The 18,392-nt window shown below is 45.5% G+C and overlaps 1 protein-coding gene across 2 annotated transcripts; it reads right to left on the bottom strand.

Moving 5' to 3' along the window:
* Positions 1–2,613: 2,613 nt before the first annotated feature.
* Positions 2,614–18,387, bottom strand: LOC144170087 (DNA polymerase kappa-like). Of its 2 annotated transcripts, none has more exons than XM_077699647.1 (12): positions 18,167–18,387; positions 17,854–18,065; positions 15,760–15,912; positions 14,245–14,376; positions 13,547–13,715; positions 13,341–13,465; positions 12,512–12,678; positions 11,517–11,646; positions 11,220–11,394; positions 10,574–10,781; positions 8,795–9,142; positions 2,614–3,209 (listed from the first exon to the last, which is right to left on the bottom strand). In XM_077699647.1, the coding sequence occupies exons 1-12, from the start codon at positions 18,177–18,179 to the stop codon at positions 3,095–3,097; spliced, it is 1,947 nt and encodes a 648-aa protein (XP_077555773.1). In that variant the 5' UTR covers positions 18,180–18,387; the 3' UTR covers positions 2,614–3,094. The 2 variants fall into 2 exon arrangements, with proteins under 2 accessions (XP_077555773.1, XP_077555774.1); XM_077699648.1 differs by having other exon boundaries at positions 8,795–9,139.
* Positions 18,388–18,392: the final 5 nt, after the last annotated feature.

Here is an 18,392-nt window from a genome sequence, read left to right as displayed (position 1 = left end):
AGTCGATCGGTGTTGTTTACATTGCCTGTCGCACTGCGCGGGTTCAGCGCTGTCGCCTTTCCGCTTCATTTCAAGGGAACCGAGATAAACTATTTTTTCGTCAGCCTCCTCGTGATCTTTTAAAAATGTTGCGGAGCCGTAGACCCAGAAATACGTACAGAAATGCGCACTACTAGCTCGACTTTTTCACGACTGCGGAATCTCCGCCCGGTAAGCCGCTCTTTCGGGGTGACCAACATCCGATTTTCGACGGCGCCGCTGTTCGGCAGCGCTGCGGTCGCGCTCGAAACACCAGCGCACGGAGCCTATAGCAGCATACGTACTCATACCGTGAAGTTCCAAAAGAGCGCCACCCAAACTACAGACATATCAAGTGAAAAATACGGGATGGGCCAACTTTCGGGTCTGGTGCGATAAACGACACAGAAGTGGCCTCACCACAAACCAAGCTGCGGAGACATCATGTATAAAGAAGCTGGACAGGCTCTGTTTCTTTCGTACGAAATCAAGACATCTGCGGTGTTCGCGGCCGCTGGACATTTTCCTGGAGGGAGCTCCCAGGGCTTTCGAAGGTGTTGTCACAGGGTGGGCGATCTTTGAGGTCTTGTAGTAAATTGATCATTTCAACCCTAAAAATTGGTGGGCGATGTTTCGGGGGAGGGCGTTCTCTCGGAGCTTTTACGGCAATCGGAAAATGTGGGTAGTACCAATTTCACAAAGCTGCGATGGCTTTGGGGAATATGCTGTTTCTTCAGTTTCAACTGCAGTGATCTTCAGCCTGTGGTAGCACCTGACCGTTTTAGCAAGGATTGATAAATTGGACAAATGTCTACCGAAGTGCGTAAACGCTTTGAACAAATGTTTGCAGCACATGGTGTTGTCAAAGGTTGTGGTCATCTTTCTTCATATTTTTACGAAATTGACAGCACAATAACAGAGGCACAACAAACTACATAATGCACAATTAGGGATTGGCAGAGACACTCCAGAGGACACCAAAGGGACACTAAATGGTTAACAATGCTTTAACTCAAAAATTACAACTTCCGTAGCTCTTTCGTCTTTTGCTTGACAACAAATGATGCCTTGTTTGTCTAGGAATAAATAATTAAAGCTGGAATTTCTCTCTCTCTCATATTTTTTTTTTCATTTCTTTGAGGTGTAAATTCTTCAATTTCTTGAGCTTGCTTGTTTTAATTTCTTTGTGCTGCATGTTCTGTGGCACTTCACTTTTGTAACCCCCCCTTACTTAATGCCCTGCAAAGGTGTCTGTAAAATATTTTAAATAAATAAATAAATATATAAGAGCATTCCACAAGGTGACACTTGTGAGAGGAGGCTTGTCACTCTGTGCTTTAAGAAGGCCCTGGAAGAATCCTGTCCACGCCTTACTAGCTGCCGCTGGCGTGTACAGCTAGGTACAGCAACTGCAGAGCGCTGGCTACTTCACATCTGTGCTTGTCACTGTGGCAGAGGAATTACTTAGAAGATTGTGCGTGAAGGCTCAGCCATGTGCAGAAGCTATGCAGAGCAGGCAGAACGTTGCGGTTATCCCATACATGTACACATTGTACCACAAGCTAAAAGAAGTGGCCCACTGCTCCGAAGTGAAAGTAGTCTTTTCTGCACCGAATAAGCAATCCAGAAACCATTGGGGGAACAAAAACTGTGGTAACAAGCACAGAAAGCGCTTTTGAAAGAAATGTGCGCGGCGAATTTCTTGCCCTACATTGGTGCTCCCCATAAGAGCATTACTAGAACAGCTTCCGCATTCAGAAGCATGCCTCTTTTTGAAAAGACAGCTGCTGTCGGAAGGTGTGCTGACCGTATCACGCAAAAATAACTGAAGCTGAGCTGATAAACAGGCTGCCCCACACACGCGTAAGTTATCCATTCATTGCACAAGCAAAGAACGAATTGAACTTTTTTGCATGTGCCGCTGATTCACAACTGGTAGGCTGTGTTGTGGCTGCTGCTCATTTATACATGTGTTCAGGTACTTCTTTCCAATAAACCACTGGTCAAGCGATCGTATGTGTCAAGTCTTTGTTTAGTCTATGTCCCAGTTGCGCTGTCTTTTTTTTTGGACGCTGGCGGTGTAAGTGACACCAAAAAAGCCAACACTGCTTTTTTTTCTTCAGTTAGTATGTTCACCAGCTTTGTGGTTAGTACCTCTGTAAAGTAACACTCTAACATAAAAAAATAAGGAAAAAGAAAAAGGAAATCAAAATTACATGTCACTACCATTTAACAGTGAAGAAAGCTCAGGTTTACATTTTGTAAACAACGCAATTGTGATGCATCGCGAAATAGAAGTGACGTGAAAACAAGCACAAGGTCTTTTTTTTTCTTTATTGCCTGTACAACGGCAGGCAAAAGGGACATTGTTTATTAAATTTTAGAGCGTGATAAGGTTTGTAAACTCTACGAACATGAATAGAAAAAATAAAAAATAAAAATGGAGGCGTAGATACGTTCAAAGGCGAGGTGAGGAGTTCCACCCTTGGCTTTCAGTCTTATCCCTTGTTGAAAGAATCACAATACTGCACAACTCTTAACGTTCTTTTCCACGACTGCAGGCCAATCACCCCAAAATGTTCACAACACCATTCATTGAGGAAGCCAGAAAGCACACAGTTTTTTTAATCCCTTTAGGTTGATACACATCAATGGGCAAAATAAACTACCATTCACTTGTTACAAAAGCTTTATACATTTTACACTGCGTCTGCACCGCAATGTTCTACTTGTAAAGAAATGCTACAGTACCATTTGGTGCTTTTGAAAATAAAGTCAATTCATTCTAAATTTCCCCTCGGAAAAACCTTCCATACCTTTGCAAAGTTAACTTACCAGTATAATTTCTTGATAAAAGAAAAAATAAACATGCTAGCCGTGCAGTTCACGTGGCTCAGGTTTATGGTTCCAGGTGATAGAAGTGACTGCAAGGGCCTACAAGCAAGTCAGGACAGTCAGGATGATGCAAAGCTGACCACCACTTTTTGAAATTGTAACACGATTACTCTGACATATGATTTACAAATTATGTACACGTATATCATGTGTTTCATATGATGACGTACTGATGCTGGTCTCAGGTTTTTGAGCAAGAAGGAGAAAGGTAGTTTGTAATGGAGTTCTTTTGCTGACGTGGTTGACTGCACTTCAAACGCTTTTGTGATCGCTGGCTCTTGGGTGTTTCAAATTTTCTGGAAAAGGAAAAGAAGAAACATGGCGCGATCACTGTAATTGCTCTAGTGTACAGTTGCGAGCTCATACACACACACACAACTGGACATGTGAATCTGACACTCCTCGACAGTAAACCAACAACAATTTTTGTAGCAACAGTATCTGCAAATGTAGAATTGACAGTTCCCCTATAGAATACAAAGACTCAGAGATGAGGTTAGTGTACAGTTATATGTTTGTAAGGCCTTTCAGATGACCTTTAAAATGAGGGCGAATGCACCATGCATTAGTTATCAATGTAGAAGTCACAATGGCCACACTTATCCATTCTCTAGCAAAAAAAAAAAAAACTTTGTTACCTGAGAGCCTAGAAACTTGTGAAGAAAAATGCAAGTTCAGCAACGTTTCAAGATAACTGAACCAATGCCATTTTCAATGCGCTAATGGCATATATGAAAATATGCAGTTAATACAAAAAGCATTTGTTTCAAACTAGTGAAATATAATGAGTAGTAAAGGCAGAAAGTTGGGCTAGGTGGTAACAATATTAAGACATGATTACTACCGACCTAGAAATAAGGGCAAAAAGAGGGTACGCTGGACGTGTAGTAATTTTTTAAGTTCCTTATTTCTACTGAGCTTCTTAAAGTAAAAGTAGGAACCCAGCCTGTTTTCATAAATATTGTGGCTTCTGTCATTACTAAGGCACTAAGCCACTTGTCCCAGAGAGGAAAGAGTCCTACCCACTCGAACACGGCTATATCAAACCCGTTTACATCGAATTATCCTTTACATCGAACTATTTCTGGACACGGGACATTTACAATGAGAATATATAGCAAAAACTACGCTTATATCGAACAAAAGTACCAGCGACAACCGATGTATCGAATGCCAAATGCCGCAGAAGTACCCCCCCAGGTTGGCTTTCCCTTGGGGTGGAGGAGAAATTCCACTGGCACACCCCTCAAAGTGGTCTAGCCCGGCCGCTCATGGGCAGCAGGTGGTTCTTTTCCCTCCCTCACCTCACTCTCCCTATCGCAACTGTGCCATCGCGTCGTGTAGGGCGAGCCGTCGACACCCCCCATTTTGCAAAAAATGATCCCAGCCCGCCCACCATGCTTTTTTTACCATTCGCTGCGCTTGCATAGTTCCTGCTTTGTGGGCTATTTCGAAAGTGTAGCTGTGGTGGCTAGCCCTTGTGTCGCTAAAGAAAGGCGTATTTAGTGACTCTAGCTAGAGTGAAGTGGCCAAATTTGCCATTCACCGTGAAGCGGGCAATCGTAAATCGAGTTGAACTTGGCGAGAAGTCGACGTCTCCTCAGGCACGAGATTTTCGAGCACACCTTGTCAATGTAGGTTCTGGGCAGACGTTATTAAAGAAACCACACGCTTCAAGTCTACTGGCTTGTGCCTGCCAGTGATGAACATCATAAGGGGTGCAACAAAGTCACTGCCGGTGTTTCTGAAGTGTGGAGCGAGCTGTTGGAATTTCTGGACGCCGTTGCTGGAACGTTCGGCAAGTATGTGTGTGGATGATGGTGTCACAACCATGGGAGAGTTTGGATGACTGCGTTGCCGACACCATACCGAGTGCGTGAAAGCGGGCACAGCGAGGAAAGCAACAACAATCCTTCGCCCACAACCTCCGAAGTGATTGGTGCACTCGCACTAGTCCGGCGCTTCTTTGTAAATGTGAAAGACTGCAGCCTCAGCTGCTCCGACCCTTTAGACAATGTGAAGTGGGTACTGTCTCGGGCAGCGATGTTGTTCAAGCACAAGATACAGGACTACTACGCAAGAAAGTGAGGCAATTTCACCAATAAAATGTTTTTATAAAGCTATGTGCTTTTAGGACGTCCAATTCCTTGGCTTTCTTATATCGGATTATCCCCCATATCGAAGTGATAGGTATTTTTTTGCGAGTTCAATATAACCAGGTTTGATTATTTGTGGCATAATTTCCCCATGTACAGTCGCCAGCAAAAGTTTGCGGGATGTGCAGCGCGTGGCCGAGCGGCGCAAAACTGCATTGTTGCGCCATCTGCAGTAAGCGAGCGCCGAGTCGAGGCTCAAGGAACTGGCATGCTAGGCGTGCTTTGCGCATGCCTGTCCGTTATGTGTTACCGGGCATCTCTGATCACTCACTTGCCCGTGATGTGCTTACGATATTCGCGGCAGCAGCGGTGGCGCCGCGTGACCATCGCCGTCGTTCTGCTATCACTGGTACTAAAAAATACGGAGCCCGCGGCGGCTGTTTGCGCGGCGCGCAACATTGAATAAATCTTATCTTCCAAGTTTTGTAATGGCCCACGACTAAATTTATTTTACAGAAGCTATTTAGGCAACTTGTCGGAAGCTGCGGCCGTCGACGGGGTGCATAGAAAAATGTCGCGACGTCAAATTTATTCTTGCAGCAAAGCAAACTCTCTGGTGAATGATCTAGCGCTGAGTCTAATGTAGGTATCATGTAAAACATCATAGTGAAATTGGCCGCAAGGACGACGTTAGCATTACACCGAATCACATTTACTTGACATAGTTCGTTTTTAGGGAAGCTGTAAACGATACAGAATTCCCGTGTGCTGTACATGACAGTCTAAGGAGGAGGTACGGTTACAGAATAAGGCTACTACTCTTGTTTTGTGGGAACTATCCCATAATGAATTTTGTGATAATTAGCCGCTGAGACGACTACAATGGCAATTGTGGGTCAGCTAACAGTTTATCGGTTCTTAGGTTAAAAATAAAATACAAAATATTTTTTGCTCAATCAGTAGGCCCTCTTGGAAGATGAGGCGTGTTCAAACTGTTGCCCCAACTGTCGCAATAATTATAAAGAATGACAACATTTCACGTCTCAGCCCACCGAATTGCGTGACACGTCGTTTTTTTACGCCCATAGATCACGATATGGCTTTTGCGTCGGTAGTCTGAACATAGCCTAAGATTTATTCAACGTTGCGCGCCGCGCAAACGGCGGCCGCGGGCTGCGTATATTGTAGCCCCAGTGATAGCAGAACGACGGCGATGGTCACCCGCCGCCACCGCGGCTGCCACGAATATCAAAAGCGTGTCACGGGCAAGCGAGTGATCAGAGATGCCTGGTAACAAATAAAGGACAGGCATGCGCAAAGCACGCCTAGCACGCCAGTTACTGAACCTCGACCCGGCGCCCCCTGGCTGCAGATGGCACAGCAATGCAGTTTTGCGCCGCTCGGCCACGCGCTGCACATCCCACAGACTTTTGCTGGCGACTGTACCTAAAGCCAAACTTGCCCAGAGTCTTTGACACCTTACTTTTTGAAGAACTGTTAGGTTCAAATTTCATCTTGCCTTATAAACCATGTACAAGCCGTTTGATCCATATCTCGTGTATAGCTTCGTCTGTGGTTACCTTAGTGCCAGCAATGCTTCCAATAAAAAGTTAGCCCCTTTTCAAGCTTAGCAATGTTCATTCATACGCTGTGTTGCACTTGTGGCCTTGCTTATCATGCTACTTCTCTTTTCATGCAGTTAAAGGGACACTGAAGTGAATTAGTCAAGCTCCTGTTTTTGCTTGCACTGCGTACACTGGCTCAAATAAACACACTTTTCATCGTTTATCCCGTCGATAAGGCGGTATTTATTTTATAAAGCCTGAAAGAAGAAAAACTACCATGTGCGGTTTGTGGTGGCCGTACCAACTAAAGCAGTGACATCCATAGAAGGTGCGACGCGATTGGACAATGCACAAGATTGGAATTCAAACCAGTTTCGGTTTTGGTTCTGTGAAATAACATGCTTGGCATCCGACGTTATCCCTGGCTGGGCATTCTCCTCGATATCTCAGTAATCGGCTTACCGCACTTCTGCCGTGTTAGCTCTAAACCTACCAGCACGGCTTGGAATCATAACAATCACTAGCCGAGGTGTACGCATGGATGAACGCCCCCTGCGTCACCGCAGAAGGTCAAATGAGATGCGCTGTTGGAGCTTGCCTGGAGCTTGCCTGGCTCACGCCTGTATCGTAAAAAGCGTGTTCACACCAGGCCAAGGGTCGGCTGGTTTGGGACTGTGCCCCCAAGCAGTCGGTGCTTATGAAAACACCATGCCAACGAGAACTTGCCAGCGTGTCACTCATGGAGCAATAAACGTTACAGCACAAAAATGGTGAATTCAGTATAGAAAACACTGCTCAAAAACAAATAAATGAACTTCACAAAAAAAAAAAAAGCACTATCAGGGATTCAAACATGTGATATACCTAGTGCTCCAGACCAATCGGCCATAAGCCAGTGTTGCCAGGGGCGGAAACAAAGTATATAATGTACAGTCTGTTTACATTTTTATTTAGTTTTAGCATTTCAAGTGGTTTAGATGACGCTTTTTTGAAGGGCGCTCGTGCAGTAAGCGTCCCCCAAATTCCCACAATATCTAATGCCTAGCGACTGCATTCCTTAAGTGTAAAAGATGTGTAGTCAAGCTGCTGACCACTGTGCTATTTCACCCAGTGCAAAAAGTGCTTCCCGCACCTTTGTTTTACGCTGTGCGATAAAAGTTCCGTATGACTTCTTAGTACGTATATTAACTTCGCTGACCCTTCTCTCGCCTTTAATTGGCCTTAGATCTTTCTGCTAGTGCACCAGTCAGCGAAGCGTCGCATGTGTGTCTGCGTGGAGCTACTTGGACTTAGAACTTGATACAGTCTACAAACTACCAAACTAAAGGCATATTTTTCCAGGCACAAACAATTTGCGGCTTAGTTTCAATTTTAAGCGAACGAACTGCGACAACCCACCGGCAGCCGGCCGACTAAATACTGGGCCGACTGATTCTGTTGGAGGGTCGGCGAGCCGTGCAGTACTGCAGTCAAGCCAAGCCATCTTATTTTGACATCATACGAAATGTCATAGAAAATCTGCAAGGAGGATGCAGAGAGGCGGACAGCAATTTTGAATTGATTTTTCTACTGAACAAAGTCGCATAAACGCAGCAAGAGTGGTCGAAACATGGCCTACAGACTCCAGACTACAATTTGCGCTAGTAATCCGGCAATGTTTACAAACCACTTCAGTGTCCCTTTAACATGACTAATTAGGACTTCGTGACAAGTGCACCAAAAACTGGGAACCATTTTCTGGTGCACCCTCATCCCTCACTATGCTTGTCATGAAAATCCAATGAATCAGTAATTTGCCACAATGTGACGGCTTTTTAAGATTAATCAATGCAACAGCGCCTACAAAGCCAGCATTTGTGCTTTCAAAATGTCAATCCATTCCTCTATTTGTAGCCCCACAGTCTCTCCATGCTGCTTCTAGCACTGCAGCATTTTGTGAGCCACCAAATGGAGTTCTGCAATTTAAACAGAGAATGAGGAGCACCACACTCCTTGCTTAGCACGCATTTCCATAATGCAAAGCATTACAACTTCGGAAAAAAAAAGAGCTAAGTAAACAAATAAATCAAAGCAAAAGGAAGAAAAAGAAGCATCTACATTTTGGTCCCAATGCCGTTCAAGGCCCCCCTCCCCCCCTTTCAATGAATGGACATCCAACCATCTTTCACTAACTACTGCTGCAAATGCAAATCGCTTATGTTGGCAGTGAGACATGCGCACCTCTTTTCCGGTGTGGGGCTGCAGAGAAACTCCTGGGATGAGAGCATCTCCCGGATCACGGGCTTGTTGAGGCACGTGTCAATGTGCTCGTTCACTTTGGACCAATCCGTCTCCCTGATCACACGGCCACACACAGGGCACTCGGCAAACGTCGGCCCCTCCTCCTCCTCCTCCTCCTCCTCCTCCTCCTCATCCTTTTGAATTCCAGATCGCTCATCCTTAGAAGGGATGCTGCTGCTGCCGGCCGCTACTGAGCTGCCTTCCTCCCTGGGAACACAAATGGGTGGCTGGGGCACCGACGACTCATCAGGCGCTCTTGAAGGGCCCGCAGAATCTGCTCTGTGGCTGCTGAAAAAAGAAAGGCACTGTAAGGACACACTGTGGTAACCTCAAAATCCAGTCTATGCACTTCACTGTACTTGCTGACTGGATGTAGCTACTACCATTGTGATAGCAAGGGAAAGATCCAGAGAAGACCTATGGCGGTGCTTCCTAGCAACAGCCCATTACAAAAACGAGGGGAGCTGGGAACAGCTTTACGCTCATTTCACACAGCTGGGCCTAGGGTTTACAATTTTCACAAGACATTTCACGTTATTGATGCATTGCAGGGCATTAGAATTTGAGAAGCACTGACTGCAAGAAGCACAGATGGCTGCAAGCAATCCCAAAACTGCGCAGAAAAAATGCATCGTATTTCGTGTACATACAAAATTTCTGCCACTTGCTGCTTCGACTGAGATTACTGTTGCTAACTTCAGTATATTGATTTCTTGCTGGCAATGTTACGGATAAAGTGCTAGCATAATTACCATACAGATGTCCTGTTTCTTGATGCTTAATTTTGATTTTTTGTAGTTAACAGCGCAACTCTGCCCCATTTTTTTAACGTTAGATTTGCATGCATAGCCACCGAGGCCCCAAACGCAATAACTAAACAAGGGGAAGTCTCAAAATCTTCAGTTCAGACAAAAGGGCTTGGCACCTCTGCTCCATTTTGGAGTTGACTTCCCAAAGAAGCAAAAAAGTGCACGAGACAGACCAATATTGTTGTCACTTTCTTGATAGTTTAATAGCTAGGTACAAAAAACATGTGAGGAACATGACAGAAATGAATAGGGTTAAACAGTGTAAAACTTAACAAGCTTGCTTTGTTCTAGCCTGCTAAGAATAATTTGCCCATAAGAATGCTCACTTCTTTGCTGAACCTTTCCACCCTACGAAAAAAAATCCCGGGCCATCTCCCTTAACGTGAAACCTGGGGAGGGGTGAAGCATGCAGTGAACAAGAGTATCCTTGGCGCCTTGGCATTTTTGCCCACGGAGATGAAACCATTGGGGGGTACAGGTATACAGCTTTGCTGTAAGTCTCGTGTCTGAAGCACCAAGCGCTCCAAAACGAGGTGTTAGAAAACGAGTGTCCTGGTGTGTTCTTTTAGTACGCGTTTTTGCCCACGGGGATGAAACGTTCTAGTGTGAGACGGAAAACGAGTGTCCAGGTGTGTTCTTTTAGTACGCATTATGTTCTAGCGCGAGGCTTTTGAAAACGAGTGTCCCAGTGTTTTAGTACCACGACTACATGACACTACAACGACATGAGATGCCGACAGCTTGAGCCCCTAAGAGGCTTCGCCCCTAAAAATATTGCTTTTTCACTGACTGCGGCGTCACCCCTTGTATGCCCAAGAAAAGACTAGAACATAAGTTGAGTGCTGGCCTGGTCAATTTCGCTTTTGCTGATAATCACAGCACCAGCGTCAATGACAGCAGGGTGCCTTACACTTGGGCCTTGTCCGGAGAGTCCGCGCACACCGCCTGTTCGCCCAGGCAGCTGTCGATGTGCGCGTTCACAACACTGGAGGACATGGTGCCCAGTGCCTTCTGGCAAATGGGGCACTCGGCTGTCTTCTTGCCGGACAAGAACTCCGACAACGTCGGTTGGGATGATGAGAGGGGGGCACCGTCGTCCAAGCCTGACAGCCGCACTCCTAGAAACATGCATATAAGTCTTAAATGCGTATGCCAGCTCTGCATGCTGCATTGCTTTCTCTACATGTAATAGCTCTACATGTGCTAGCTCTACATGCTACATGCCGTCACATGCAAAGAAATTTATACAGAAACACAGATCAAGTCAAACGGGCAGCCAGAAGAAGATGCAAGAAAGGTTACACCTTCAAGGATGCAAGTATCACCTAGTTTTACAGAGAATCCACCACTGAATTCTGCGTGAAACTTGAGGCATGAGGTTGAGTGAGGCCCCAAACACAAATTACCACACGACATACAAATGCCATATGTATGTAACATCAATTTTGCCAAATTTATAATATGCTTGAAAAAGTTTATACATGAGCACTTAATAGTAGTAGCGTCAAACCTGCCACTGGCATTTCTTTCCCTTAGAGAACTAAAGCACAGCCCACCCATGAGTCGCAGCCGGAGGGGCTGGCCCGGCTTGGCTGCGGCTATCTCCTGGTGCAAAAGTCGCAAGGCCGCCTGCTTGATTGTCTCCAGCTTGCAGGTGGCGCTCTCCAAGGTGACGCTACGGGTCATCACGTCGAACATCACCGTCTTCATCTTCACAGTCACCACCCTGCCCTGGATGGTGAGAGCCACGAGAGGAAGAGTGCTTCGGTCAATGTGCTCGTGCGCTGCCGCACGTACAGTAGAATGCGAACAGTCACAACAACAAAACGAGTGCTTCTGTGAATGGCACTTACTGATATGCCTTTCGCTTCCACCTGCAGCCAGAGTTCTTCGCACAGCTCTTCACACTTGGAGGAGAGCTCCTCTGGCGCACTGATTTCGGGAAACGTTTCTTCAACGCTTTTCGACTTCCGACTTGAGTCACTGCAGATCAACATGCACAAACACAGTTCGCATCAGGCTAAGTTAAGAGAACCTTCCAAGAAAAGTGCACCTTTCCCTGGAAGCTAGAAAGCTTGCAACTAATTGTCTACTCTTGCAGATTTTAGGTTTTACAACTGGTGGTCTATTCAAAACTTGCCTACATTTAACTCAAACAAAGGACGAGGCAGAGAAGTATTAACTCAAAGAATGTGGCACATGCAACGTGCATTCATGCGAAAACACATTCCGCATAAGAACAAAAAAGCGAAAGCTGTCCTAACAAACACAGCTAGAGGTGGAGTGTAGAAAACTAGTCTCCTACAGTCTCAACAGGTGGCAGCGCATTGCGTATGCCTAGTTGGACTTTTGATTGCAAAATTATGGTTATTTGCGTGCAGCCATAGTGAACAAACAGAGTACAGGCTGTCAACGAAAAGAGCTCTCAGTCAATACAAATTTCTGGCAAGTGGGAAAGGTCTGACCACTGTCCTTAGGTACTTTCAATGAGGCCTCTATGCGACAAAAATGCTAAAACTGCCTTCGAGCCTGCGCTGTACAGCCTAGCATAGAAACCACGGCATTGATACGAGCATCGCTGAGGAAGGAGTCCGAGTGGACTTGGGGTCACGCTCAACAGTCAGCCTTTGCCACGCTCAAGGAAATGCTCCGCTCTGACATAAGCATGGCTCTGTACCAACACAGCATACAAGACGACAGTATCAGCGGATGCCAGCTGTTTCGGTCTTGGTGCCATCCTGCTACAGGAGCAACCTTCCAATGAGCGTCGAATTCTTACAGCTCTGTACAAGGCTGCACCCCATCTGTGCATTGTCAAAAGAGTAACACCATGCATGAGAGGACGCACCTTTTGACCTCAGTGCATCCAAGGCCAAGTGCAGCTCGCAGGTAGAAATGTGCACTGGCTTCCCCAAAGAGATGACCAATCTCAGCACGCTTCACCCACAGGTCATGGCAAGTCTGCGCGCCAAGCGCCACCAGCAGCTGTTCCTGTACAGCCCCTATGCCTGGTACCTAGGTTCCAAATAGAGAAGAACCCAATTCTATAGGAACACCACAAGGTTTAAGAAAATGACAATTCACAACAAAATGGGGGAGCTAGTATTACAAACTGAAGTTGCAACAGGGCAATTAGACATGTCCTAGCGGAGAGTTATGGCTTAATTTAGACCCCCTGGAGTTCTTAATATAGGCCTGAATATCGACACTTTTTGCTTACATCACACAAACTTCCACCATGGCCGAGATCAAACCTGTAGCACCACACCTCATCTACCGAGCCACCGTGGCAGGTGCCAGTTTCATAAATAGGTTTCATAAAAAGGCTTAGCAAAAGTTCCTTTTGTCAGGTCTTGCGCTTTTATGCCTTATAGTTTTTTACTTCCATCCAACCTTCGCAGCAACACTGACATTTGTCCTTGCCGCAAAGTACGCAGTCTTTGGGCCTCTTCACACAACCCACATTATTAGGCTGGCTTCTCTTCCCAACACCAAAGCTGCGTAAAACAGTTGTGTAAAGAGGTGAATAAAATGGGCGCTGAGGAGCAAGAGGGTATGTCACATATCTGCACCTACATTCAAATCCTCCCCTCATTCCGTGTGGGGTCTCTGGCCCATCTACAGTTGACGACAAACAAGCTAAGCTGGAATGAAGGAATTAAAAATTACTTGCTTACCTTACGAATCGGGAGAGAAGACACAAACGCTTGGATGGCGTCAACATCATTAGCAAGCCTGAACTGGTTGTTTGGCTTGCGAATGTCCGAGCAGATTTTTGCAAGGAATGTGTTCGCGGCTATCCCTGAAATGGGGAAAGCCCATTTAAACGAGGTAAAACACGGAGCAGCTTAGCTAAGGCAGCCTTACAAGCCTTTGTGCTTACCAGCACTTGCAGTCAGCTGAGTTGCTTCAAAAATTTTTTGCCTCATTTCTTGAACAACATCTTCAGCCTCGGCATCGTGCATGGCCATGTACTCAGTGATGTCTAAGTATGCTTCATCGAGTCCAACTGGGGCAAAGTCTTCATCATACTGTTCTAGCACTTGTCGAACCTTTAGTACAGGGAAATACACAAAAAGAAATCATCTTCCACCATCAAAGAAAAAAAAAACAGACATAATGAAAAGAAAGCCAGTATGCTGTTTTTTATATGTCAGAGAAGGAGTGGCAAGGAAGGGTTGAGTTGGCTCGTCCAAAAGGATTGGATGTTCACTTTGAAAGGTTGTGTACCAGCTATGTGGCGACAGGACAGTGTCAGTTTTAAAAAGAGCTGCAAGCGTTATTTGATCATGGATTTAGCACCTGAAACATTTTATCAGCTGCAGATTTTTCGCATGTTTGAGTTACAAGAGACGCTGTTAAAAGAGGCGCTTGGTTATCAGAGAAATTTGAATGAAGGCAGTTTGGTTGGTTTTCCTATGTTCGCCATGTTAGCAACATTGCATACAAGAGACCTTGGTTACAAGGGACACGCATTTTGGTTCCCTTGAGTGTCTCTTGTAACGAGGTTTTGCTATATGTGATTCAGCTACAAGACTTGGTTAGATTTTGACAGGAATGACACATGGGTTGGGCACGTACCTTTTTGCTCACTGATTTGTACTTGTCAAAGTTTGGGCGGACAATTTTTAACGATGGACAGAGCTTTTTGCCAATGAAGCCAGGCATGGCAGCTCGGACACCAAACTTCCTTGCCTCGTAGTTGGATGTCGACTGCAATGGGGAAAGCACGGGCTGTGTTACAGGCTGCATCTCCTTGGCAAGGAGCACACAATTTGCTCACAGCATTAACATCAAAAGAAACCAGTGCGTGCTATGCTGAGCACTTGGGCTGAATTTCAGTCTTCTCGCGCTTTGCTACTAATGCCAGCCGATCTGGCAGTACCAATTGATGCACCCATGGAAAGAGCATTTCTTAAATATGTTGCAGGCAGGCAGAGCGAAAACAAAGGTGGCTGCCAGAATCAGTTGGCGCTTTTGTAAATTTGTTTTGAGTAATGAATGCAGTCCTTCTGCTTTCGTGAGGAAGCAATATGAAAGTGGTGGAAAGGTGGTTTTGCCAAACAGTTCAGTACACACAGTGTTCGATGAAATGTTTGGACGTGCACAGCTATGCCCCATAGAGGAATTGCGGGTCTCAGTAGCCTAAGCCCTTCCTTTCTACAAGGTGCATTGCAAAAATGTGTTATGATAAGATACTCCTGAAAAACAGTAAAAGTATAGACAAACACCATGGAGTGCAAGCCTGCTGCAGGCAACACTAATAATAAAATGTGCCAGCATTGACGGACAGAACGTAATGCAAGGAAGACGCTTGATGCCAGCAGAGTGCTGGAAAAAAAAAAAAAAAAAAAGGCTGATGATTACTACACTCCCTAATGCGAAATTTGATTTGCGTGCAGCGCGAACTGCAGTCTTATTGGTCATGGCGCATAGCTGCTGCGTCTCACAAAGTGATCGCATGATGAGAAAATGCACGGCGGTGCGTGCTACTCTGCCGTTGTCTCACACCGCGTCACTGCCCTCGAGCATGTTGCAAATCGTGTTTGAACCTCTCATGCAAATGTCAGCAATGGTAAGCTTCTGCACCGGCAGCGTGAACTGCGTCTCGGAAAGTGAACGCATCATCATCGAGCGTACGACGGCACGTGCTGCTATGGCATCATCTCGCAGCGCGTCGCCACCGCCCAACATGTCTCACTATCTCCCCCTCACACTTTTGCCAAACTCCTCTTCCATTTTATTCCTGCCCTCGGTTCTCCCTTCATTCGTTCGGTAACGAGGATAACACCGCCGTCAAACAACGGGGAACTCTGCTTACTGACATGTAAACACGGAAACTGTGAATAAACCAGAACAAAGGGCATTGGGGATATAAAATGAGTGCTGGGAACGGGTGACAAACTTGGCGACATAATTGTGAGCTTCATGATGCTTGTGAAAAAAGCAATACTTGGCTCAGCTGGCCTGTCACTTCATGATTGCGCAAGTTCAGTAAGCACGTTCAAGATGCGTTTCAGGACACCTTTGATCATAGTACACTGAGCTCTCCGATGTCAACAAAATAAAAAGCAAGAGGCAACCATCAACCCTTACCAGCATTCCCATAGATCCGACAGCCATCGGTACGTCTCGCAAAGAAGGGTCGTCAAGCATTTCAACAGCTGCGAAGAAAGCATCCATGTCAACATGAACAATCACTCTGCTTAAGTCACGGGACTGCTCCATCCTTTCGACAAGTATGTCCATCTGCAAAAAAGGAGAGAAAGAGAGAAATTCGTCCGTGACCGAATGCTTTATTTGAATTATAACCAAATGCAAGTTGTTAGGAGCCTTGTTAGAAAATTATTAACATATTGGCATTGCACATAAACAATTGAGACTACATAGCCATACATTTAATTATTCTTTGTGTGGGGGGAAACTACCACTACAATGTTCTTGACGTTTGACTGTGTTATGAAACCACTAGCTACAGTGTTTCTACTAAAATAATCAATGCATGCTCCGTTATTGTCTCCAGAACAGAAAACTTGCAAAATATGAAAAGAAAAAAAATAATACTGGAAACATACCTGCCAACACACCCCAACTGCAGCAGTGTCAAATGCCCTGACAGAAGAATGTCATCCAGGTGTTACTCATGCCACACTTGGCAAGCAGGTTTGCATAAGCAGCTTAGAAAACAAGTCTAACTAGCACTCACCAGGAGTGTGCTAAAGGTAATGCAATTTTATGGGAGCACATATCCACACACAAATTTGCATCACGTGTCGTGCCGTGCTAAGGGCGAGAAGACAAATTTAATCTGGCTCAGTTTCGCCAGAATAAAAATTTGAAGCAAAATTTGGTTTTCCACAATGCACCTTTCAGGCATTTATATTGAAGGGCTCACTTGATTTTAGTAAAAGAAAAAATGTTCATGTTGTGTCCTAGATTTGCAGACTCTCCTGGCCAAGCTGGGGAAAATTTAGTCCCCCAACTCCATGGAAGTACTGAAGTCGTTCTAAAATTCACACTCATATGCTTCGACAATTAAGGTGGTTTGAAGTGCAATATTCGAGAGCGCTGAAAACGAGCCATATGAGGAGCATATACAGGGTGTTGCAACGATAACTGAAACACTTTAAAAAAATTTTCCTGAGCGATCCGCCGCTCTGTTCACGCTCAAACTTCACACAAAGGTCGCATTTTGTGGTCTATTTTGTTTGACACCGGGAACAACAACGGTACTTACCTTTTTATCCTGAAAATAAATAAAAACGATTTTCGCCTATGGGAAAATGGCGGCGATTTGGACGTGCGAGCCCGAAAACCGGGTTTTCTGATCGTCTGTTAGCTCATTTCTAGGTGCATTTTCTGATTGTCTGTTGCACCATTTGGCTCCGTACGTGAATCCCAAACGTGCGTTTCACTCTGCAGGTGGTTCCGTCGTTCCAACATCAACTTGCGCTGGCTCGCACGTTCAAATCAGCGGCCATTTTCCCATAGGCGAAAATCGTTTTCATTTATTTTCAGAATAAACAGGTAAGTACCGTTGTTGTTCCCGGTGTCAAACAAAATAGACCACAAAATGCGACCTTTGTGTGAAGTTTGAGCGCGAACACAGCGGCGGATCGCTCAGGAAAATTTTTTGAAGTGTTCCAGTTATCGTTGCAACACCCTGTATGTATACAGGAGAGTGGTGACAAGTTCAGTGGTGAGCAGCCAATGAATGCAACAGCGCGCTGCGTTACTTCTTACTGCGTCAATACAAAAGTGTGCCATAAGGCATGAACAGGAGGGGTTCACTTTTTCAAATGTTCCAACCTATGATAACTCATCTCCTCCTGCGATTTCCAAATCAAACTTCTATAAAGTTAACCTCATCTGCCAGGGACTGGTACGAGGAGTGTCTAAAAAGCTTAATGTGTCACGGCACTGCAAGCTGACGGGTGCTTGGGTTGGAAGAGTGCATGAACTGCCTGAAACGTAGAAAAAAGAAAGAAAATTGCTTCTCCTCACAACAAGGTCTTCGAATATTCTTATCACGCCTGCAGTTTGCGACTATATATGTTGACGGGGTGATGGTAACAGCACACTGGCTTAAATGACAATGAGCCACCTGCATGACAGAGGTGTTAGTGTTCCACCACGTCAACAAGCAGTACTCGTGCAGCTTGCAATGGTTCTTCGCACCACGATACAAACCTGTTGCTGAGACGCTTGCAGCTGCGTCGGGGTTAAACTATTTAGTTCATCAAACATGGACTTGATCCGTAGGTTTATTCGCCGCTGGCGCTTCTGCTGGTGTTCATAAAACGGTGTCCCCTTAGACGCGTCTTGAATTATCTTGTTCACACGATCTTTGTCGATTCCTTGAAGACCTGCTTTGCTCGCATTCAGCTCCAGTATTTTCACATCTGCAACGTAAATTTGACACACGGTATACTCCCTGACAGCGATCGATTGGGGCACACAAGTCAGTATCCCGTAGCCACAGAGTTGCATTGTTAGCACTCACCAGACCCTGCCATATTCCTTCGTGCAGGGGTGCGATTGTCAAACTTCGACAACAAATAGCGTCATGCTGCTGCTGAAAAAGCGGGCACTACGGGTGTGCTCTAGACATTCCATGCAAGAATCCTAAACGAATTTGTCTGTTCACGGCCGGGCCTGGCACAGAAAGGCGCCTAACTACCGAAACCAAACGCACGCGACAACCGCGCGGAAAACAGAACTAACGGAAC

This window comes from Haemaphysalis longicornis, unplaced genomic scaffold (assembly GCF_048455015.1).
Source record: "Haemaphysalis longicornis isolate Haplotype H1 unplaced genomic scaffold, Haemaphysalis longicornis Haplotype H1 scaffold_2, whole genome shotgun sequence".
NCBI classification, from domain to species: domain Eukaryota; kingdom Metazoa; phylum Arthropoda; class Arachnida; order Ixodida; family Ixodidae; genus Haemaphysalis; species Haemaphysalis longicornis.
Note: the sequence above shows the minus strand (reverse complement) of the source record. Positions and strands in the feature narration are given on the sequence as shown.

Excerpts from the sequence above, each read along its gene's own strand:
- LOC144170087 (XM_077699647.1), bottom strand. Across the intron at positions 12,679-13,340 it reads CTTCTCTCCCGATTCGTAAG|GTACCAGGCATAGGGGCTGT; the intron begins GTAAGCAAGTAA and ends TTTGGAACCTAG. Across the intron at positions 9,143-10,573 it reads TCTCCGGACAAGGCCCAAGT|CAGCCACAGAGCAGATTCTG; the intron begins GTAAGGCACCCT and ends TTCTTTTTTCAG.